At 42.5% G+C, this 24863-nt stretch overlaps 1 protein-coding gene and 4 pseudogenes across 3 annotated transcripts in view; 3 read left to right on the forward strand and 2 right to left on the reverse strand.

Annotated features, from left to right (window-relative positions):
* Positions 1–24863, reverse strand: part of Zfyve26 (zinc finger FYVE-type containing 26) — an 83841-nt gene that overhangs the window by 3684 nt on the left and 55294 nt on the right. For 2 of the 3 annotated variants that reach the window (XM_004837342.4, XM_013067556.3), the window contains exons 36-42: positions 23769–23966; positions 22857–23056; positions 21881–22022; positions 21381–21440; positions 20090–20272; positions 19481–19525; positions 14723–16746 (exon numbers count right to left, since the gene is read on the reverse strand). In XM_004837342.4, the coding sequence (XP_004837399.2) occupies positions 16543–16746; positions 19481–19525; positions 20090–20272; positions 21381–21440; positions 21881–22022; positions 22857–23056; positions 23769–23966 (1032 nt within the window). In that variant the 3' untranslated portion in view covers positions 14723–16542. Of the gene's footprint in view, positions 1–14722; positions 16747–19480; positions 19526–20089; positions 20273–21380; positions 21441–21880; positions 22023–22856; positions 23057–23768; positions 23967–24863 lie in introns of those variants that run through there. The other variant, XM_087195302.1, reaches the window with a different exon arrangement.
* Positions 23–10219, reverse strand: LOC110346422 (ZZ-type zinc finger-containing protein 3 pseudogene; annotated as a pseudogene).
* Positions 5387–6137, forward strand: LOC101715286 (receptor-binding cancer antigen expressed on SiSo cells-like; annotated as a pseudogene).
* Positions 11497–12380, forward strand: LOC101699263 (ran-binding protein 17 pseudogene; annotated as a pseudogene).
* On the forward strand, positions 12402–12889 carry LOC147822749 (ran-binding protein 17 pseudogene; annotated as a pseudogene).

Here is a 24863-nt window from a genome sequence, read left to right on the forward strand (position 1 = left end):
TGAAACAGTGAGCTAAAGTAACCTTTTTCTCTTTTAAATTGTGTATATCAGGCATTTTTGCCTCAGTAATGAAAAGCTAATATACCTTGCTAACCTTCTACCCATCTGATACCCCAGCTGTAGCCGGAACCCCAGCTCCACAATCTCATTCTCTGGCCCTGGGCTCCTGTCCTTGGATGTAACACCCATTTTTGAGAAAGTCAGGGACTATAGTGTGACCACTTCCACTAGCATGGGGAGCCATGGGCTTTCTCTGTTTTGGGGAAATTCTCTACCATTCCTCTCACACCTCCTGGCTGTGTCCTCTTTCTGAGAAAATAAAGGACTCTTCCTATTTCAGTCTTATTGCCTCTCAAAAAACACTGCAGAATTCTCTGGGATGAATTGATTTTTCCTAAAGCTTTTATAATTTTTGGTTTCTCTCTTTCCAGTTTATCTAATTCTCTACCATGTCCCACCCTCTTTTTCTTTCTCTCTCTCCTTATCTTCTCTTTCTTTTGCCCCATCCTTTACCTTCCTGTATTTTCCCAAATTCTTTTTCTTAGCTCTCTCTTGTCTTCCCTTTTGCCTTTCTCTCTCTCTTGTCCTTCACTTCTTAATACCTGTAGCAACATTAGCATATGAACATAAGGAAAGTTTGTACTAGCAAAAAATTGGAACCAACTTTATAAGTCCATCAACTGGGAAAAAACAAAATAATCTCTGGTATGATTATACAATGCAATACCAACTTTTGGAATAATTATTCAAAAATAATTATATTTTAAAATAATTATAGACATATATATAATTGGGTAAGTTGATTATTGCAGAATTATAAATGTGTGCTGTGTGGTAAGATTTATATTTAAAAATTAAATATATATTGAGGGGCTGAGGCAGGAGAATCACAAGTTCAAGGCCAGCTTGGACAATTTAGAAACTTAGAGAGAAGCTGTCTCAAGATAAAAAATTTAAAAAAAGGTATGGAAGGGCTGGGGATTTAGCTTAGTGGTCCCCCTCTGCCTCACAAGCACAAGGTCCTGAGTTTGATCCCTGGTGCAGGGGGAAAAAAACAAGGACCGGAGATGTAGGTAGGTCAGTGTGAAGGCCCTGGGCTCAAGCCCCAGTATGGTAAAAAATAAAAAAATAACACTCTCAAAACGATACATATTTTCTATGATATATGTGTAAATATGTGAAAATGGGACAGTTAGGGACCACCATGGCGAGACGGTGGTGGGAGAGAAGGCTGAGGGGACAAAACCACAGGGCTCAATAAACTATTATCTTTTGTAGCAGGCAGGGCAAAAACTGACCTGATACGCAACCCTGATAAAACCATGAAAGCATGACTTTTAAATGAGATGAGAAATTATTATTTAAAAAAAACTAAATAAAGTCTCTACCATCACTTGCTGTGGTCAATGTAAAGTCATTAATTTAAAACTTCAAGCCACTAGCTTTGCAGTAGTTAATGCCTCTGATGTGTGGGTTATGATAACAGCAGCCTGAGTTACTTCCTGGGGGAAGTGAAGGCTGCTTTGGCCAAAGAAAACAGTGACCTTCACTTGAGCCCACAGAGATCTGACGGGTGAGTAAAATAGGCTTGGCGCCTCTGTCTTCTTATTGTGTCTGTCCCCTTTTCTGTCTTAAATTCTACTAAGCTCTGCTCATAGACTGTTGATAACTTAAAAATGTTTAGTCCACGGCTGTAATACAAGGGTAACTTGGTCTGCTGCCCATGGAGCTGGTGTGTTTTCCTTTTCTTTCTCTCTCCCCTTTTTTCTCTCCCCACCTGTGTGCTTCTTCAGAAGCCACAGCAGCTCAACCACTAAAAGTCCTTCAGCAATATCATAAGGCCAGGTCATTTACACAAGACAGTGATACTGGCTGCAAAAGTAAGTCAGCGTTAGCGAACAAAGATGATGGCCTGATGGCCCTCCAAGTACCAGGCAGGGATGTTTTGCACAGGGTGAGGGTGCCAGATACAAGAAATTCAACACTGTCTAGGACAAGCTGACCCGGTGGCCTAAGTCTATCACAGAAGGAAACATCTTTTGGAATTGTGCTCCTGGCCAATGGAAATGACGGGACTTTACCCCAAGAAATCAATAAAAACCTGCTGCTCTCTTTGTTCTGTCATTCTCTTGACCAATTGCTAGCTCACTTCAGCTGGAGCCTCAATTCAGCTGACTCCCTCACCAAAGCTTCACCTGTGCAGGAGTATGTGCGCTTCCAATATTTGACCTGGTCTTATTTCTACCATCTCTAAGGCAAATGATATCGTTGTTCAGTATTAGAAGCACAATAAAAGATCTAAAACTAATATATGGGGCCGGGGATTTAGCTCAGAGTTTTCGCTACCTGCTGCGCAAGCGCAAGGACCCGAGTTCGATCCCTGGTACCAAAAAATAAAAGAAAATAAAACTAATATATGAGAGGTTATCCCTGGGAAGGGTTCAGGGGAGATAGTTTTTCATTTTTTAAAAGCAGAATATTTTCATGCCTTACATGGAAAATTAAAAATTAATAATTTCACCTAGGCATGGTGGCACATGCCTGTAATCCCAGCTACCTGGGAGGCTGAGGTACAAGAATCTTGAGTTTAAGGCCAGCTTGGGGAATATAGTGAGATCCTGTTTCCAAGCAAAAAGTTAATTTCAATAGATGCTGTTAGTTTCTACCCTATTCCTATTGTCTTCCTCATGTGACTCATTTAGTTATTTTCAACTCTGGCTTTTTAAAAAATATTTAAAATGCCAATGCCTAGGCCTCCTCCCAGAGATTCCTACTTAATTGTTCTGGTCTTGGGAAAGTATTTTTGAAAGCCACCCAGGTGATTCTGATGTGCTGCTGGGACTGTGAGCCCCTGGTTCAAGACGATAGCAGTTTTCCTTGCCAGTGATTGGCTGTGGAAAATGAATATGACTCAGTCATGGCCAATGGGATGTGGGAGGAGCCTCTTTGGTAGCTCCCAGAAAAGGCTTTCTTTATTTTTTATTAGTGCACATCAGTAATACAGAATAGTGAGGTTTGTTTGGTGAATGGTACATACATTTATCGTATCTTCACATTTTTCTATCTCATTACCTCTTCTTCCTTTCCTCCTACTTCTTACTGATCCCCTTCCGGATGTCCAAAAGTAGTCTACCTCCTGTTTCCTATCATCTCTTATTTATTTACTTATTTATTTATTTAAGAATATATGACATTTAACTTCCTGAGTCTGGCTTATTTCACCTAACATAATGGTCTCTAGTTCCATCAATTTTCCTATAAATGACATGATTTCATTCTTCTTTATGGTGGAATAAAATTTTGTTTTATATACATGCCACATTTTATTTATCCATTCATCTGTTGATGGGCATCTAGGCTGTTTCCACAGTTTATCTATTAGGAATTGTACTGTTTAAATGTCACTATATTATGCTGACTTTAATTCCTTTTGGAATATGCTCAGGGGTGGTATAGCTGGATTGGACGGTATTTCTAGGTTTAGTTTTTTGAGGAATACCTATCCTTATTTTAATAGTGGTTGTATCAGCTTACCTTCCTACCAGTGATGTAGGAGGGTTTCTTTTCCCCTTGTATCTGTTGTTTTTTTGTATTCTTGATGATAGCTATTCTGACTGCGTGCTCCACTTCCCACCCCAGCCATGATACTGGAGACTGAGCCCAGAGCCTTGGAACTGAACTACATTCCCAGCCTCCCCCTTTTTTTTGGTACTGGGGATGGAATTTGGAAACTTTCGCTTTCGAGGCAGGCGGTAGAACCACTGGGCTAAATCCCCGGCCCCTGGCCTCCCTTTTTAAATTTTTTATTTTCAGACAGGATCTCCTTAAATTGCCCAGATTGGGCTCCAACTTCTCATTCTCCTGCCTCAGCCTCCTAGAGTGCTAGGATTACAGGCATATGCCACCGTGCCTGACCAGAAAGTTTTCTTATTGATTATAAAGTGAATCACAGCTGGGTACAATGACTGTAATCCCAGCACCCAGGAGGCTGAGGGATGTGGACTGAGAGTTCAAGGCCAGTCTGGACTACATAGTAAGACTAAAAAAAAAAAAAAAAAAAAAAAAAAAAATCACAGGCAGAACTTTTCTGTTTTCTGATGTCATGGCTAAATGTGACACCTGACTCTGTCATGTTATCTGGAGTCCACCAGAGGAACTGAGCTTGCCTAAGACTAAGCTCACGGGCTGAGGACAGTGGAGGAAAGGATGGAAAGAACCTGGGTTGCTGATGATGTAATCGTGGATCCCTGAATTAACCAAGACTAGCACTGTCCTCCCTGGAGACTTGTTACATGACAATACATTATCTTTACTGTTTAAGTTTGTGTCCTGATACAGTAGTACTATATTGCTGGTCTAAAACATGTCTTCCTGGCCTACCTTCATCACTCAATTTCCTCATCTTCCAAATAAAATTTTGACAACTGTTTCATTGTATTTTTCTCCACCCCCAAGACCTTTCATTTTCTTTTTTTTTAAATATAAACAGACAGTATCCACATAGTTTATTTCTCACAGTTCTCCTGACAAAGAAACATTATTTAATAACATACTGTATACACAGATAAGAAGAAATATACAAAATATTTTAAATGATCCACAAAATCCAGCAGTATAAAAGAATGCATGTGAACTCTTGCTCACTGCACAGTCTAAATTTAATCACTTGTTTAAATAGTAATAAAAATACAATCTTTTATGGATCTTGTTCAGCCTACAAGAGAGGGAAATTATTACCATATATATGATTTTTATATTAGGTAGTTTTCTTTGATGAGTTGTATGGACAACTCCAAATACAGAGGCAGAAAAATCTGTGTATTTTAAAGGAATTAATAATGTGAATTAGAGACTTTATACAGTTACTGCCACTGGCAGTTTCACCATAGTTTGTACACATCACATGATCATCTTATAGAACATTACACTTAAAAATATATCTGAGGGCTGTGTGGGAGCCAGGCCTGCTGGCCTCGAGTCCCCTGGGCTGACTCCGAGCCCAGCGCGCAGCTCCCGGCCCCACCGCCTCGGCTCGTGCGCTCCCGTGACACCGAGCGCAGGCGTGGGCTGGGGCGCCCGGAAAACTCTCGGTTGCTTTTCTCATCCATGCAGTGGGTATGATCCCGCCCCCCCCATACCCATTTGAAGTGGGTAGTCTGAAATCAAACTATTTTAGTTATGAAACTCTGAGTTTAGTCACCCAGAAGACCTTAACCTGCCTTGGTGACAGCCCCAGGGCCTGACTTTCAGTTGCCAGGGATGGAAAAAAAAATGTTAAGGTGTTCTAACACGATTCTGCTTCTCTCACTGCTGCTGCACTTTTGATTTTCACACTTAGGAGAAAGTCCAGTTGTTCTACTTTGCAAATGGTACCTGAAGGTACCAGATGAATACAGTCCTGGCCCCAGAGCAGGTTTTGATACCCATCATGGCCATCACTCAGTTTCGGTTATTTAAAGTTAGTACCTGCCTAGCAGTAGTATTCTCATTTCTAAAGAGATTAATATGCAGAACAGAAAATGAGGATGGCAGTCTCTAGTCTGATTCCATAGCATGAGAAGAAGTGAGGTATCCAACAGACATACAAATGATCTGGCAGAGGAAGGAAATTAAGTGGAGACCAAATTACATTGCCAACTACCGTTGATTATTCATCAGTTCCTAAGCAGACAGATGTGGAAGAGCGGACCTCCTAGGATGAAGATGCTCCCACACGCATAAAGATCGAAGGCGGGGATGGGAATGTGGCCACACAGCAGAATGCCTTGGAGCAGTTGGAACCTAAGGACATGACACCTACTATAAGAAAAACTCAGAAAATTGTTATCTAGAAGAGAGAACCATTAAATTTTGGCATTCCAGATGGTAGCACAGTTTTCTCCGGTAGATTAGCACCCACACAAGATATGCCTTTTATTCACCAATCCTCTGAATTAGGTGACTTGGATACCTGGCAAGAAAATACCAATGCATGGGAAGAAGAAGATGCAGCCCGGCAAGCAGAAGAAATTCTGAGACAACAGAAAATGGCAGACAGAGAAAAGAGAGCAGCAGAACAACAAAGGAAGAAAATGGAAAAGGAAGCACAGAGGCTAATGAAGAAGGAACAAAACAAAATCAGTGTAAAACTTTCATAACAAATGTGCTTCAAATGTCATAGTGCCAGTAGGAGAAATCTGAGCTCTACAAGCCATACAACATTTATATGGATTTAAGAGTATTTTCAGGATACAAAGACACTGCTTGATTTAATGCATTCATCAGGCCATCCAGGACACAAGGATTCTCCCAAAGTACCTTGAACTCTTTAGTGGTTGAGACTCAAACGAAATAGTCAAAAAAGACTATAGAGGCATTATTTTTCTCAACATGCTCCAAATACAAGACAATTGTTGTCCAGAAATTATTACAAATGGAATATACTGGTACCTCTCAAGCTAGTGTTTCTAGCTAAATAAATGGGTATAATTTTGTGGTGGAAAAGATCTCTGCTATCACACTTTCCTTCAATGTGCATAATTATAAAATAATTTTAATATCAAAAACAATATATCTGAGTGACAATTTTAGAACATTCACACACCATGAGCTGGTTAAGAAGCAATGCCACAATTGCCGCCTGTAGTGCTTTGCTGTTGATAGCAAGGACAGTTCATTGCAGTTAAAAGAAATTAGGTATCAATATGGTTAAGAAGCTCCAATTTACCAAAGGCCATCAACGACCAGCACTGGACAGTGAGTTCTTTTAGAGTACAGATCCTAGAAGCAAATACCATCATTGGTTAAAACTTTGTCTGAAGAAGTCAGTTTCTGTGGTGAAAACTATTTTCACAAAACTGAAAGCTACTAAAGTGTTTGACTATAAATACTCTGCCTTCTTGTTATCGTATTTATGACCAAGTTCTCTGAAGCCTTTGGGATTTACTCTTGCATGAATGTGTGCTCTCGCGTCTGCCTCACCCACTAAGATTGCTGCCTCCAGGCTTCGAGGCAGGCGAGGAGATTCACCAGGAAACCCTCTGCTTACCAGGATGCTTGGCTGCTGAACAGGGATGGAGAGCCACACGGTGCAGAGTTGGGCTGGACGAGAACACTCGGGAAGTGCTCATGCCGTGAGTGTCATTCAGGGAAAGCAGAGGACCTTTCCGAACTGTGCATATCACCAACAATGATACCATTGCTATGTGTCGAAGAGGACTCGTGCGGGATGTGCTCGCTCTGCCATGTCATCTGTTCACTGGAAAGTAGTTTGGGTCCAGGTAATTATAACTGGTGCCCTGGGACACGCAGTAGTCTCTAAGAATGTCTCTGGCCTATAAACAGGCTCTAGTTGGTGATCTTCCTTGTGAATATCCGTTTCATGTAGGCAGTCCAAATGAGAATCACAGAAATCCAAAGAGATCTCTGGGGGACAATCCTGGCAGTGCCACCACACACCCTGGATAGGTTCCACGCCACAGTTGTCACACTTGAAGCCCACCTGCTGTACAAATCCAGTTTCAGCTTGCATTTGCTGAAGTTTCTGCTTCTTTAACTTTTTAAATTGTAATAGTTCTTTATATTCATGTAAATTCCTATATGTGATTGGAATAATTTCTTCATCTGACGCCTCCTTGGCCGCAGTGCCCCTGTGGCTGTGGACGCAGGGCCGGTCGTCGTCCTCATCCATGTACACTGGTGGTTCACGCGAAGTCATGAAAGTGGAAGGTTTAAAGAGATGCTGATTAAGGGGGTGGTATCATCTGCTTGTCGAAGACTTTTTGGAATGTATATATATACAGGTTTGGTGTTCTGCCCGGAACTGGGATGCCAGCTTTAGTTAGCTTTATGAAATACTTCTGTACTCGGCTATTAGCCTGTCTCGAGGTCCTGTTGTCCAGCTAGTCTGCAATCTTCTGCCAGCGCCGAGACTCTACCCCCTCCGGAGGGTACTTCAGGAGCAGCTGTTCGAGCTTTTTCTGCTTTTCCACCGTCCACAGCTGGTTAAACGTCTCAGGTTTGGTGTCGTCACACAGCCGGCCTCTTATCATCTGAGCCTTCTGGACCATCACTGAAAGGCAGCACAGAGTACGAAAGGGACTCTCCTTCCTTCTTAGGGTCCACAGGGCTTTTTGGTCTAGCAGGTAAACCTACTTTATCCCAAACTAACTTAACTCTCCTAGTATGTCTTTTACGGTTTTTAAACTCTCTTTCAAAGTTCCCAAGGTTATTTGTATATTGGTCCCATACAATCTCAGGCAATTGAACAACTCTCTGTGGATATGGAAGCCCTGTATCAGCCTTCGTCTGGAGTTTCTCCACAAATCCGATGGGGTTTCTGAGTGGTTCCCTCTGGTGCTTGCCTAGGCTTTCGAGGTCCTGGACTGCTTGGGAGCACTGAGCCTCAAGGAGAGCAATGATCTGCAGCAGTCTCTGATAACCGTATAACCAAAGATCTATCATTGTGGAAATATTATCTCTTTTCCTTATATCCTGAAGGAGTTGGAGCTATGTCTAGAAGAGCTTAAGCATCAGGGTTTCAGACTCTCAGCTTCAGCCATGGAGAATACTAGAAACTCTTAAATTCCTTTGGCTGAGTCCTACCAGTATGAAGATGGACAGGTTCCTGCAGATGTGTTTCTTAGGGCCTTTTAGGAAGTGTTTCGCCTAGTAACTGATTCCCAAGCGTCTGTATTTATCTGTCATCACTGATATCATCCATGTTACACTGAGACTTCAGGTGTTAATTATTTATATGGTTGTACTAGCACAACTTGGAATTTTCCGTGCGGGGCCGCACACTCTGCCCCTGCCATAGCACTTGCTCCCAAGACCTTTCATTTTCAGTTGACTTCAGTATCTATGAGGAGAACTCACCTAACAATCTAGGAGAGATTCTTTCCCCCCCCCGGTTTTTATTTTTATTAGTACACGTCTGCAGTACATGATTACATTCCCTGTGGGGAGTTAGTATATATACGTAACATATCTCAATTCTTTTTTTCCATCCCTTCCCCCCTTCCAGCAATTGACCCCTTTCCATTTAAAAAAGATCTCTCCCTACTTCCTACTATCTATCTTTTATTTTGTTCCTTATATTTTGGATTTATCATATAAGAGAAATCATGTAATACTTAAGCTTGTGTGTCTGATTTATTTCATTTAACATTATGGTCTCAAGGTGCATCCATTTCCTACAAATTACTCAAGATTACCTTTTTATAGCAGAATAGTACTCTATTTTATCTTAATGTTTTGGTATACCTTCATTGGAATTCACCCAAACTTTAATCAATGTGTACAATCTGTTTTCTATATTTGGATATATAATATTTACTAACAAAAAATCAGTTAAGAAGACTTCAAAGGTGTGACAAAACTTGCAGTGAATGTTTCAATTTTTAAAATTTGTTTCAGTAAAAGACACATTGCCGTTATCAGAATAATCCTCTCACTTTGAACTCACTTATCCCATCATTGTTGCCTCTTTCTGAAGCAGTTCTGGAAGGCCTCTTTCAGGAGTGTCTATAGTTGTGCTATCACAGTTGCCTTGAGATCCTGAATTGATTCATTTTACTTTCATTGTCATTTTGACTTCGGGGAAGAGCCAGAAGTTACAAAGTGCCATATCCAGTGAATAAAATGGATACTATAAATGGTTGATCAATACAATGTAGCCAAAAATTATGGTGAATGTTTAAATCTAAAATTTTATTACAGTAAAAGACACATTGCCATTAACCCCAATCAAAATACTTCCTCTCAATTCAAGCATACTTGTGCCACCATTTCTGGCAATGTGCATTTTACTGCAATAAGTTTTAAAAAAATTTTTCTCATTCACAGTATTTTTTGGAGTCTATAGATCATGAGAACAGCTTGTTCTGATAGGAAGAAGAGATTGACTATAGTAAGAAACAATACTAAATTTTAGTGGCTTAATATAGTAAAAGTTTTTCTTGTTTATGTCATAATCTGAGGCATGGATGGGCTGGGAGGGAGGGTTCTATTCTTTATGTCCATTAAAATTAATATTAAAATTAAAATATGTCTATTCTTTGTGTCCATTAAAATAGGGATGGGTCCACCATCCCTAAGGTCATCAAAGTTTTTCACTGGATGCTGTATATCCAGCTGGCAGATGATGAAAGAGGGAAAGACTATGGACCAGCAATGTTGAGATGAATAATAAAGACATATGTAATTTATAAAATATTATACACTTATTCCATAAAATTATTTTTCTTGCTTTCATCTCAATAAAATCAAATTTTATTGTTATAATCATCCAATAATTTCTGTCCTAAAGGTAGTAGATATGTAAGGAGTTAAAAATGTAATTGTATTCAAAGTATTACAATTTAAATATACTTTCATAAAATGGAAATCAAAGAAATGTAAAAAAATTATTTCAAAATGTTTTGGGTCACTTTTCTTCTAAAACATGTGCCTTATCTATTAAAGTTAAAAGGCAAAATATATAGTAGTTATGAATATTGACATTTTAAATAAAAAAGCTTAAGTTGTTGAGTTTTTGACAAATGAATTCTAGGAATTTTTACTAAAATAAACAATTCTAATGTTCAATGTCCTAATTGCCCAAAGTAAATAATACGGTCATTCCCTCATATGTTTCCTCTATACCTATGTGCCTACCAACTTAAAAGTAGTACGAATTGTTTACGATTAGAAAATATTATAAAGCTTCCACATAGGAGCATTGTAAAAATACACACATAGGAATATGAAGAGAAACAAGAAAATAGACCCTCATCACTGCTGACAGTGACACTTATTTTAATGTAAATATTAATTAAACCAGTACAGAGAAAGAATTTGACAACTTAGTCTTTTCTCTTCCCCAACGACTTTCTTTATTCAAATTCTCCCTGCACTCCAAAGCAGCAGCCCAATCTATACACCTCCATTTAGGAGATGTTCCAAGAAGGGTTCCTCAGTCAGGTATGGTGGTGGTGCATGTCTGTAATCCTAGCACTCTGGGAAACTGAGGCCAGAGGATTGCAAATTCAAGTCCAGCCTGGGCAACTTAGTAAGACTGTGTTTCAAAAAATAAAAAACAAGGGGTTGGGGATAAAGCTCAGAGGAAAGACCCTGGGCTCAATCCTCAGAGTAGATATTTAGGGCACCAGGTTGTGTTATGTCACCACTGAGTTCCAGAGCCTAAGTGACAGAAGTGGTCATATATTGCTAAATAAAACTGTGAAATATAGGACTTTCAAAGTACATGACCAAGGGAAGGAGCCTTCTTGCCTGGGCCTAAGGCAGTACTGTTCCTATCTTTCATATAATCTTGATATGGCCACTGGGAGTCCAGCCATGGGAATCCCAGAAAAGAGGACCCTTTCATGCACCAGGAAACTACCCTAATTAGTCTCTACCATAGAGGTTTAATGTCAATTTGGGATGAAAGATGAAGTATTTATTGAATATACCAGAATTTTGCCTTATAAAGTATAGGAGAAAGTATTAGACTGTAAATATTAACAACTTAACAACATGGTGTTGAGGCAAAACACCAAAATATCCAATGAGCTGAAGCACAAAATGTGGCATGGATATGAATGCAGGCTGACCTCTTGTGAAGATGAGGATGAATTTGAGAATTTCATGCTGCCTCTTATAGTCTCTTTTGAGACAGTACTACAGATACTCAACAACAGCTTTAAACAAGAAGATGTGAAGCCTATGTTGATCGGGCTGGCAAGAGATCTTTGAGGGATTGCCTTTGCACTGAACACAAAGACCAGCTACAACATGCTGTTTGACTGGATGTCCCCAGCATATCTTCCAGTTCTTCCAAGAGCTATTGAACAGTGGTACGGAGAGCCAACATGTACAACTCCCATCTTGAAACTTATGGCAGGACTGATGCAAAACAAGTCCCAGCATTTGAATTTCGATGTATCATCTCCTAATGGAATTCTTCTCTTCAGAGAAGCTAGTAAAATGATTTGTACTTATGGTAATCAGATCCTGTCCCTTGGGAGCCACTCAAAAGATCAGATTTATCCAGTGAAACTCAAGGGCATCTCCATCTGCTATTCAGCTCTCAAATCTGCCTTATGTGGAAATTATGTCAGCTTTGGCATCTTCAAGTTGTATGGGGACAACCATTTTGACAATGCACTCCGGGCCTTTGTCAAAATGCTGCCGTCAGTGTCTCACAGTGACTTGCTATAATATCGGAAGTTGAGTCAGTCTTATTACCCGCTCCTGGAATGTCTCACCCAAGAACACATGAGCTTCATCACCAATTTGAGCCTCCTGTGCTCCTCTATGTTCTCACCTCTATGTCAGAGGGACTCACAAGTCTTTTTTTTTTGGTACTGTGGATCGAACTCGGGTCCTTGCGCTTGCGCAGCAGGCGGCGAAACCACTGAGCTAAATCCCTGGCCCTCACAAGTCTTGATACAGTTGTCTCCTCCAGCTGCTGTACCAGTTTAGACTACATCATCACCTACCTCTGCAGCACATAGCAAAAGAGGGCAAGAAGCCACTTTGATGCAGAGAGGCTACCCAGGCTGGTCAGAGACTATTACATTTTATGCAGCAAAACCCAGATGTCCTGCAGCCGATGATGTCCGTCCTCATGAACACCATTGTCTTTGAAGACTGTAGAAACCAGTGGTCAGTATCCAGGCCTCTCCTGGGGTTCATTCTCCTCAATGAGAAGTATTTCAGTGAGCTGAGAGCAAGTCTGATAAACAGCCAATTTCTCCCGAAGCAGGAGGTTCTTGCCCAGTGCTTCGGGAACTTGATGGAAGGAGTGGAGCAGAACTTCTTCATCAAGAACAGAGACAAGTTCACTCAGAACCTCTCCATCTTCAGAAGAGATGTGGCAGAGGCCTTGCACAGTGATGGCCACGATGAGCTGACCTGGCTCTCCTGACCCTCTGCTGAGCAGCCATTATCAAGAGACTCTCAGAAGTCTGGGTTTCAAGAGAGCGATGCAGGCTAGCCCAGGTGAATCTATTTTTCAAAACAAAAAGCAAAAGCCCTACCTTTTTATAAGCTTGGCATAATTGTAAAAATTTATAATAGTGTGCAAACATAAATTCAGTCTTTGCTCTGAAAAAGCAAAAAAAAAAAAAACCCAAAAAACTCCCCCAAAACTACATGGTGTCATCGGCTAACATGGATCCTTGCTTTAGTGATAATGAAAATTAAAAATGAGGCAATCAGCACAAATTTTACAGGTAAAAGCTTTAACTAGAAGAGAAACTGGGAAATGACTTTAGCATGAGGAGTCAAAAGTTAAAGGGGCACAGCTCTGATAAAGATCATGGTGGCCTCTTAACAAAGGAAAGTAAGAAAAAAACAGGCAATGGGTTCAGCTTGAGCAGCTGAAGGAGGCACACTTTGATGAAGAGGTTCAGACTGGCCCATTCACAAAAGAACCAGGTCTCTTGTTTTGTTTTGTTTTGTTTCTGAGACAGTGTCTCACTGTAAGACCAAGATTGGAAAATGCAAATGGTGCAGACATAAAAGGAAATAAAACACAAAATACAATGTGAACATCTCCCTCCTCATTCTCCACTAATCTCACTCCCAAAAGACAACCATGGTGAAGGGTTTATTGTGATTCTTGCCAAAAACTTTAAAAATGTACATGCATTTTAATTTACACAAATGGGATATCCATAATGCAGACTATTAATACTTTTACGTTCTGCCATGGTTTTTTTGGTACCGGGGATCGAACTTGGGTCCTTGCACTTGCTGGACAGGCGGTGGAACCACTGAGCTAAATCCCTGGCCCTGCCATGGTTTTTTTTTGATGATCTTTCATATTTTAATTTTTGGTGCTGAAGACACATTTTATTTTTTAAAAATACTTGAGACAGTCTTACTAAGCTCTGGGCTCAAACTTTCAATATTTCTGCCTCAGTCTCCTAGAGTACTGGGATTACAGGTGTTTATCCCCATGCCCAGTCTTGGTGATCTTTTAACATCACCACAGCAGATATTTATTTGCCTCCCCTCACTCTCCTGCCTTTTGTCTTCCTGCCATGCTAGGGATCAAACCCAGGGCCTGCATATGCTAGGCAAGTTCTCTACCACTGAGCTACACCCTACCCCGTTTCTCATTTGTTTTAATGGCTGCAGTGCATCCTACTATATGGTCACCCACACTTAACTAATCCTCTGTTGATGAGCTCTTAAACCATGCTGCTATGTACTGTTTAAGATTATATCTGCTTTTTACCAGCTGTTCCTTAAAGAACTACTATCTAGAATATATAAAGAACTTTTAAAAATCAGACCCAATCCAAAAATGGGCATCTGAAATGAACAGACATTTCTCACACAAAGAAGTAGAAACAGCAAATAAACATATGAAAAAATGTTCAACATCACTGGTCATTCAAGAGATGCAAATGAAAACTGCTGAGATTCCACCTCACTCCAGAAAGAATGGCTGCTATCAAGAAATCAACCAATAACAAATGCTGGTGGGGCTGTGGGGAAAGAGGAACCCTGCTCCACTGCTGGTGGGTGTGTAGACTGATGCAAGCACTGTGGAAATCAGTGTGGAGATACCTCAAAGAACCAGGATTAGAGGTCCCATTTTACCCAGCTATTCCCTTGCTGTGTATCTTCCTGAAAGAATTAAAAACATCATACCATGTGACCTTTCCCACTCACCTTTTCTTTCCACAGAGAACACAAGGAAAAAGGATGGGAGGGGCAAGAGCGGGACAGCATAAACAAGCCAAGAAACTACATGGATAGACATTTTATTGTGCCTTGGTTGTGGTTAAACATTCAATCCCTCAATGTGCACATTTGTTTTGGTGTTATTTTTTTGGAGACCACAGTATTATGCTCAATTAGTCTCATCTTGTGTCAGTTTGACCAAGAGTTGTTTACTTTATAGTCAGCTAGTTAGAGGGAAATGTCAGGATAATCTGGTCCTAACATCCCAAATTCAGAACCTCAAGACTTGTGATCCACTTGTATAAAGTGCGTATGTTCAGTGCAAAAAGGGCAGACTCAGAAGGGTAAGTGGATGGCAGGCAATGATGTTTTCCTGGGAGCTGGATGCATTCTATGACTCAAGGAAGGAAAGGTCATGTGTCAAACGTCACCTTAAAGGGATCTGGTATCTTCCTCAGAGCCTTTCTCCTCCAATGGGAGTATCACTTTCAATCTGATAGATGTCCATAACAGTTGTTTATTTTACTATTAGAAAACTAGGTTCAGAGGGAATTCCACAGGATTTCTAAGCACCAGAGGCAGAGACAGTGTCTTTAGCTTCCAGTTCCTTTGTCTCGGCATCAAAGGTGAGATCAAGAGGCTGGGCTCCAGCAAGTGGGACTGAGGGCTGTAGAGCTTTTCTTTAGGTCCCTCATTTGCAGACCTAAGTCACTGAGTATGACATGTATTTTCTTAAATATTGTCACATCTCAGGTGGAAAAACAAGCTGATGCACATCAAAGAAGTACTTTACCTAATTTTCTACCAACTGGATGTGACCTATTCATTGTCCTTTTATTCTCTTGTCCATAGGCCCAGTTACTGACTCTCTGTTAAGATGGAAAAGAAGTGCACTGCTGCTCAGTGACCCAGGTGTCTGCATACCCATCTGTAGTTTCCAGAAGACTGAAGGAAGCAGGAGGGAAGGGGAAGTGGTTTCCTAATCAATTCAAGAAGCACAAATACTAGTGGAAGTCAAATAGGTAAAGTATAGCTATTCAGTCCTTGGATGCTGGCTACTATTTCTCTCTCCAGACTCTCAAGAGGGAACCATGTTCCTTCATCCATCAACTTGGCAGCAGGGCTATTTGCAAGTGCCAGCTCTGTGCTTGTGAATAAACACCCACCCTCCATCCCCGTTTGGCGAGGCCTGCCTTCCCCTCACCGCTTGGATGAATGTGGTAGGGACCCCTCCTGCCTGTGTGTCAGCCAGAGCATTCTATTTCTTCCACCTTCCAAAGACTCACATCAACTCCTTGTGCTTGTGAGAGAGACACCTGGAAAGCAGTTATATTCCACAGATAGCACTTGTCCCAAAGCCATCTCTGAATTTTGGGAAGGGAAAATAAGCAATCCTTTTTCTGTTGCTCTCCAATTCTTTGTAAAATCCCTCTAGTTAAGAGGAGCTACTAAAGTGTGTCCATGCAGAGGGGGCCTGTGTACAAATAGGATAACCCGGGTTAAGAACCAAAACGCAGGGAAGGTTTTCAGACAGGCAGAAGTCTAAAGTAAAGTGCCTCATTTCAATGGAGGAAAGTCTTATTTGTCCATAGAATGCTTAGGGCGTAAACATGAGTGTGAGCAGCATGCACACACACACTTACTCTGAGGTAGAAAGAACTGGCCATCTCCAGATAAACACACACAGTCTACAACTGTACAGAAACATGGCACTTGCGTGAAAGGTCCAGTCCTTGCCCAAGCAGGCAAGTAAGGGTCCAACCCAGCTCTTTCCAACCTGGGGCAGAGCCAGTGAGTACCACTTCACAGGGTTAAGAAGTGGAGGGAATGGCTCCTGCCACCAGAATGCTCAGGCTATATTTTTTCTGGCCCTGCTGCCAAGGGTCACTTTTTGGAGCTCGAGGCATGGGCACTGCGGGAGTGGCTTGTCAGAAGCCACTGGGCACAGATGTCCTGCACGACTGCATCCCCATTGCTCTTGGCAGCCCGCTGCACCTGTTGCACAAGGGTGGTGGCCCGTGAGTGTTCTTGTTTCACTGCAATCAGGTAGGCAGAACGCAGTTTGCAACATGTCAGATAGGCTTGAACCTGGCAATCAGATATAGCAGATGGTGGAAAGGAAATTGTCACTGGAGAATCATCAACAAATACACACAGCTGCATCAGGAAGCTCAGGCAGAAAGATATCAAGACTCACTTATCAAATTAATTGCTAGGTTCTTGCCCCTTATTGTATTATAGCAACTTGTTACGTATTCTGGACACTAAGCTATTACATGGTATTATTTTACAGTGTAAAAGTTAGAGGCAGAAGGATCACAAGTTCAAGCCTGGCGTGGGCAACTAAGTGAATTAGTGAAGACTTTGTCTCACAATAAAAAATTTAAAGGATGTAGCTCAGTGTAAAGGTGCTAGGTTCAATCCCCAGTCCCAAACACACACACAAAAATTATTACAATTAAGATAAGAACTTAAAAACAAAGCCAGGGCCGGGGATTTAGCTCAGTGGTTTCACCGCCTGCTGCACAAGCATAAGGACCTGAGTTCGAACCCTGGTACCAAAAAAAAAAAAAAAAAAAAAAACAAAGGCAGACAGGCACACAGAGATTAGCCTCTGTCCACCCCCTCCAAAGCTCTCCAGCTTCCTCCTGGTGTCAGAGGTAGCATTTTCAGTGCCCACACATTGTGATTTTATGGTTATTTGGTGACTGATTGATGTCTGTCTCTCTGATTAACTATAGCAGTGATGTCAAACCTTTTAGATCTTTCAATGACAACAAAGAGAGAGCTGCAACACGTGTGCCATAGGTTTGCCACCACTAGACCCTAGTGTTCCTGAGGCCAGGGACAGTGTCTGCCTTTTCTGTACCCTGTATTCCTGGTGCCTAGTATGTAGTCACAGATGAATATTCACTGCATGAATGTATGAGCAAATGAATGACCAGACTACCACACTTTTCTCCTACAATGGACTCACTGATTTCCCTTCCCTGTTCCTCTGTGTTCAACCTGATGACTTTAAATCTTTTAACAGGAAATAAGGAGGGGGGGAATTGGAATGGATGCCACACTAGAAAAGATCCAATTAAGGTTTAATCCCAGTAGTTAAACTGTCTTGGCTTCTCTTGTTTGGATCATCAAAGGCAGCTCACTTGTGGAGGGCAGGCTGTTTTGTCTATTTCCCATGTTCTCTGCCTTGCGAACCTGAAGCTTGGTGGAGGTGACAGTCCTTTCCCTCATAGGTCTGGCTCTCACCAGCCCTCCCTGGTTAGCAGTTGCTCTGGGCTGGGGAATAGCGAGGCCCTTATGAACTCCTACTGGCAACTGCCTTTCTGCCACAACAGCCCCTGCTAGTAGTGGAGGGACTATTCTTGCTCTAAGCATAATGACCCTTTTTTTCTCCCTTGGTCACTAAAGTCTTTCTTTTCTAAGCACAATTGCAGATGGTCTTCTGCCACTAGAAGAGGTCTGGCGTCCTGAGCTCACTGAAGTGACCACGTGGTGCTGTCAGGGAATGTGCATGCTTCCTTAGGCTGAATGCTCATCCAGGCCTTCAGCCCCAGTCAGCTCCTACACAGGCAAAATATCACAGGCTAGCAGGCAAAATCCTTACCAAGAGAAGAAGGGTATTTTTCCAGTCTGGAATAGGAATTGGGTCAAGCTGGTTTTCAGCAAGACTCTATGGCCCGAGATTGCTTATTTGTATTAGAAAAGCTGCTAAAACAAAAAAGCCTGAAAAAGTAGTGACAACTGTCAGAATAGTACACATCTTTACCAGGGACAAAGCCTCTGTCCTATGGAGAGGGAGGCTCAGTAAAGACCTTGGAAAGAACCACAGATTGGGACTCAGGGACCCTGGGTGTCTCTGCCTTGGCTGTTAGGTTCTCATTCTGATTTTAAAAAAGGAATTCTCTACATTTTGGAACATTGGAATTTCATCCTTTCCAAGGATATCATCAGGATGTTGCAGAAATAATGAGAAAATGTTTCGAACATGTTCTTTTTAATTCCTAGACTGGAAAATCCCCTGCAAATTCACCCCAGGTATTAGTAATACTGCTAGGGAGAGCAGCTCTATGGTTGTGTAAGAAATTGTTTCCCAGAAGCTAGTTCATCAGGAGAGATTTAGCTGCTAGAACATTCCTCTGTTGATGCCCAGGGAAGCTCCATTTAGCTTGCCTTTCTTGGGGCCCTCTTGACCTAGGGACATTCTGGCAGATGGCAGGAGGATCCATTCCATAGTTAGCCAGAAACAAAGGAAGTGGGGGATACTTCCGTTCTGCCTGGCACTCCTTATAAAGGGAAAGTGAAGCAAAGGTTCACCCATTTCCCAAACAGGGACATTTTCATTGGCCTCCGGGAAGAGGCCTATTCTGGTGAGTGAGATCCCACTGGACATTGCCAGCCAAAAGGTTGCATGGGCTGTTACTTGGTGTATGCTTTTCCTTCTGAGGTAAAGAAATATTTGCTCTCATTTAGTAAGTGAACCTAGTCTTATTTAGTTAGTTAACTTAAAGCTAGAAGTGAGGCATTTCCTAGGGCTCTCTGAGGGGAAACCTAAGTATAACACAGAGAAATCGAAGAGTAGCTTAGGACGTTTTTTACCTTGGGGATAAAGAATTGGGAAGGCAAAGCTGGGCAGTCAACATTCACCTGTTCCCAATCTATTCCCTTCTGCTCAAGTCTCAGTGTCACCCCTGGATAATGAAGTTTAGATACAAGATACTATGGAACTATTATGAGGAGCAAAGGAAAAGGTGACAAAGCAAGCCCCAGGTGCTAGTCATCAGCATCACCAGGGTTCGGCAACAGTTCTGCTCACCTTGTTGTCATCGTTGTGTATTGCCTGGATCAGGGCCTCCAGCTCCTGTGCAGAACACAGACATAGCAACTGTGAGAGAGAGAGGAGCCCCTGCCTCGGAGCCAGAGCCCAATCTAGTTTTAGCCCAGCCACTGTGACTCCAGGGTAGGGATGCCTGCCTGACTCTTTTTAAACTCCACTCCTACTATAAGAGTAACAGAAGAAAGCTGATAACACCAAGTTGGGAATTTGGGAAGAAGGAACATCTCCCAAGAGGCTGGTCCTTGGTCTTCACAAATGGATGTGGCTCTATTCACCCCACAAAGAAATCATAGTGGGAACAGTTTCACAGGCAAAGTGCTTCAAAGGCCATCTCCTGACCCACTGTGATCTCCTCTAAAAATCACAGGATGCAGATAAACTGTCAGTCCACAGACCTTTCCAGGTGCACAAAATATTAGACAAGGGGATGTGGAGGGACCCCGTCTGGGTAGAGGTCATTGCCATGAATTTTCTTCATAGACAAAGGTTGATTCAAGTGAAGCCATTGTTGCAGAGGGGTCATAAAGATAAAAGGATCTTGGCACATTACAGGGAACACAGAAATAAAAGGGTGAGGAGTAAGCACACCTGGGGTGGGATTCTCTTGAAGGCATCCAGGCAGTTGAGGAGGATGGTGTCCCCATCACTTTTGGCTGCCATGCCCGACTCACTGACACATTTGAGCAGTTGTCGGATCTCACTGTATTTCTCCTTCTCAACCAGCTGTCGGGCAGCTCTGCAGTAAGTTGTAGACGCATCCAGCTGGAAGTCCTGGAACAGAGCACGGGTTGGGGGCTTAGGATGGGAGGGGACACTGACAGTGGCAAGGGAGGCAGTATTTAAAAAACACCAAACCATGCCTGCTATAGGTAAACCACGCTGATTACAGTCACAACAGAAAACAAACCAAAAATGAGCAAAAGGTTTTTCCTTGGAGTCAGGCAGACATTTAGGGAGCACCCATAAAAATCATAACCTTAGTATCTAAAATGGTGCATCTCACTTGCTTTTTTTTTTGTACTGGGTATTGAACTCAGAACTTCGTGCTTTCGAAGTAGGCATGGCGCCACTGATCTAAATCCCCAGCCCTCACTTGCTTCTAATTAAAATTCCCAAGACCAGTTCAATCTCTCTTTCCTGAGTCACCTCCCCCTGTGTGGGAGCTAGTATTTGCTGTGCTGGATGCCTGGCACTTTGTTAACACAAGCTCTGTTAGATAAGCACCTTCAACTTGGTCTAGGTTAAAACCCTTATACCACAGAGCCTAGGGGTGGGGAGAGCTGCCTCTCTGCCTATCTACCAGGGGTATTGGTGTGTGGAGAGCTTTCTAGCATTGAAAATGGGTAGCAGGAAAGGCACCTGACTGACCACTGATCCTTTGGACATGTGCACTGTGCTCCACCTACCACAGCAGTGACAGTCCTCAATCTGCTCCCAAGGTGGAAACCTCTGGTGGTAGGGGGTCTGGAGAGACTCTGGCCCTTGGGGTCTCCTGCTCCAGCTCCTGCTTCTGTGCTACAACCCCACCTGTGTCCTTTTATCATAAGCAATAGAAAGAGCTCTTCTAGAGCCAGTGCCTATACAGAGATAGAAGACAAGCAGTGGTTCTTCAGGGAAATAGCTGTGGGAAGCTGGCCTAGACCTGCTGCCAAAAAGGTACATATTTGGTAACTTTTTATTAGTTACTTGGCTTTTGCCAAAGTCACATAGAGTCTTGCATTTGACCCAGTTCTATGATAGCCACTACCCTGATTTTATCCTTGAGGTACATGTAAATCTGCTTTTCTTGGAATAAAAGCTTTCCAAAGAATACTGTCTCACAGAAATGTGGTCAGGGGCTCACCACCTTTGGCATAATTGCAAATAATCCAAGTCATACCTGCAGAACACGGAATGCAATTCCAAAGCCATCCTCTACATTTTTCCCTCCCAACATGACCTGAAAAAAAGGGAGGAAAACTTGCTTAAGGGAGCATTACTAGGAAAGCCCCTCAAAAAAGAATGAGGACTTCTACTTACTTGTCTATTCAACAAACATTTATTGAGACAACAGGCAACAGGCACTAGGGACACAAGAGTGATCAAAATGGACTTGATCACTCTGTGTGGTGACACATAGCTGCAATCCCTGCACTTGGGAGGCTGAGGCAAGATTGTCAGTTCAAGGCCAGCCTGGGTTACATAGAAACACATTGCCTCAAAGCAAAACAAAAAAGAAAAGAAAAAAGACTTGATCCTCAGCCATCTATGGGTCACATTTCAGTAAGTTCAGTGGGAGACAGACACCAAACAAACAACTGAAATAATCAGAGAATCACAGTTGTGATAAGTGCTCTGAAAGATAGAGGCAGCCTGCTGGAGGTGAAGCACTGTACTTACCTTGCAGGCAACATCCATTTTCATGTGGTTATTTCCAAACAGTGTTGGCAGAGGCAAAGAGGTGATCTGAGAGGTCCCACCACTTTCGCACCGATGTAAGAACCGGGTCACTTCCATCTGTAGCTGGAGTGTATTCATGTGCCTGTGGGGACAGGACGTGCATGGCCCACCCTCAGGAGGGTGAGGTGCCTGGGGCTGGGTGACTTAGAAGCATGAGAAGACGGCGAGGGAAAGGGCAAAAGGAATGACAAAGAGGGAAGGGACCCAAAACTCTCTGAGCAACAAGAGTAAAATGGGCAGCCTAGTACCCCACACAGACACATAGTGGCTCAGCTGCTCCATGGAACTAGACAAGGGCCCGTCATAGAATCAGTAAGTATTTACTGGACACCTATGTGCCAGGTACAAAAAATGAGGCCTAGAGCAGCATAAGCCCTGCCCCTGCAGAATTCAAAGGCTGGCGGAGAAATGAACAGGAACCAAACCCAGAACACATTTAGTGATGAAGCTGCTGAAGCAATGAAGGGGAGAGGTAGAGTATTTGCTTTAGATTTAGTGTTCTAAGCACAGAGACCAGCAAGCATGAAAGCAGAGAGAAGAAAGGACCTGGTGTGCTGAGTAACCCCCAGGATGCCACTGACTGACACTTAGCAAAGAAGAAGAGAGGGGCATGTAATAGAGATGGAGACCAGATCACAGGGGCCAGATCACAGGAGACTTTTGCTCAATTTCAGAAGAGTAAGTTTAGGCTGCTTGTGACATGTGAGCCTAATCTTCCCTCCTCTCCCCTTCCCCCCTCCCCCAACAAGCTCCTCTGTGGCTTTCCAGGCTTGTATCAGACATAGTTGAGCAAGGATGATTCCTTTTAAATGTGCTTTTTCAGGGTTCAGAGAATGGGTGAAATCAGCTTTATGCCCTCCGATACTCAACCCAGTCCTCCTGTCCTGCATTAATTATCCTCCCTGCCTTGGGCTACCTGGATACATCAGCCGCTGTCATCTTCTTTCGGAAGAAGGTGGATTTCTTCCTTCCTGAGCTGCGGGATGTTTCTTGGAGGTAGATCTTCAGGTGGTCCTTGGCCTTAAGCAGCCATGACAGCTTCTCACCCAGCTCTGTATATGACTTTGCTTTGTGACTGAAGAACCGAATACAGGTCATGGCAGCCCGGACTTGGTCCTAGAAGAGGAAATTGAATATTCATGTCCAAAGAGATTAGGGATGTTGGGAGTTGCGGTGTGATGAGAATTCTGGTCTGATTCTCACCCATGAAACAGCTGCATGATCTGGACCCTGTGGATGTCTCCATCTTTCTTTCCTGCTCCTGTCTTCTGCCTTGCTAAGCAACATTATCTACTTCTATCATCAGATGAACTGATATTTGGTGTCATTCACTCCAAGAAATCCTAAAGTGAACCGATGGGCTGAGCTCTTCAGTTGGACATTATTTTACCACTGAAGCTATCTAAAAAGAGGACCCTTCCGATTCTCCATTCACAAGGGGTTCACTCTTAACAGCACTGAATAACTGAATAATTCAATTTCTCCATGACTTAGTAATGGCAAGCCTCAAGAAAGATTAGGAGAAACTCATTCCTTCTCCCTTTGTGCATTTTCTCTAAAGACACTGTTATACCTTTTGAATTCTGTATCATTTTTTACCTTCACATTCCTTGAATTCTAAAGAACGCATTACAGACAAGATTAAACTTTGCCTCTAAATTTATGGTGAAATCCTAGAATTATCTAACAATGTTGGAAAGCAAGAGGGATTTGCTCTAGGGTCAAATAGCAAGGACAGGGATCAAGGAACAGCGCTGTCCCTCCTCTTGCATAGCCTGCCCTGCCTGTCAGGGCTTCAGCTGCAGAGAGGAGGATGGGCTGCTAGTACCTTCATGAACTGCTGCAGCTCGTACAGAATGTGGTAGTAGTTCTTCTTCTGTAAGTGTTGGCAGGCAGCAATCAGGTATGCTCCCCAGCTCTCCAAGGTTGGATCAATAGATTCCAGCAAGTTTTCCAAAGTGTGTAGCTTCCCACTTTTGTAGCTTGGCTGGAAAATCCCTTCTACAAAGACTTCTGGTGGACTGTCCTAGAGCAAGGCAAGGCGAGAAGTCAGAAGTCTGGAGCCTGGTTTAGGGCACAGACTGGGATCCACTCTGAATTTCCACCCACTCATGTCCCTTTAGCTTCCTCCTAGGTAGTGCTCCTTAACCTCCAGCGAGTCACAAATACCTCTCAGAATCCCACTCTAGTGACTGCTTCTCTACTCTTCTTCTACAGAAAAGTTCCTTGATAAGTTTTCTATACCCACTGTCTACAATTTCCCTCCCGAGATTTTCTCTTGAACTCACTCTGCTCAAGCTTTTGTGCCCAAACTCTGATGAAACCATGCCTTAGGTCACTTGGGAACCCTAAAATGTTAATTTAATCGCAACAGCTAATTCTTGGTCTCCTTTTCCACTTGTTCTACTAGCAGCTTTCCCCTTCCATGCTCGGGATAGATCCTAGAGTGCATTAGGCAAAAGCACTCTACCACTGACCTACACCTCTGGCCCTATTAGCAGCTTTTAATACAGAAGATGGCTTCCTCCTTCTTGAAGAACTCTTAAATTTTTATTTCAACTAATTAATTTTCTGTTACTGGGGATTAAACCCAGGGAGTGCCAAGGTACATCTCCAGACCTTTATTTTTTTGAGGCAGGGTCTTGCTAAGTTACTGAGACTGGCCTTGAACTTGCAATCCTCCTGCCACAGCTTCCCAGTAGCTGGGATTACAGACATAAGCTACCATGCCCAGTTTAAATTATAATTTTAATTGAGAAAAACTTTCTTTATTTGGGCTCCAGGATATCAGCCTCTCTAGGTTTTCTTTTTATATATCTGGTCACTCTCTCTCAATTTCTGCTGCTAAGTCCTCCCAATCTCCCAAGGACTTAGGAGAAAACTGATCTTTTCTATCTCTACACCTTCTCTCAGTGACTTCATC

The sequence above is a fragment of the Heterocephalus glaber genome, unplaced genomic scaffold (genome assembly GCF_053883595.1).
Source record: "Heterocephalus glaber isolate CG9 unplaced genomic scaffold, H.glaber_assembly_v1.0 deba00001608, whole genome shotgun sequence".
NCBI classification, from domain to species: domain Eukaryota; kingdom Metazoa; phylum Chordata; class Mammalia; order Rodentia; family Bathyergidae; genus Heterocephalus; species Heterocephalus glaber.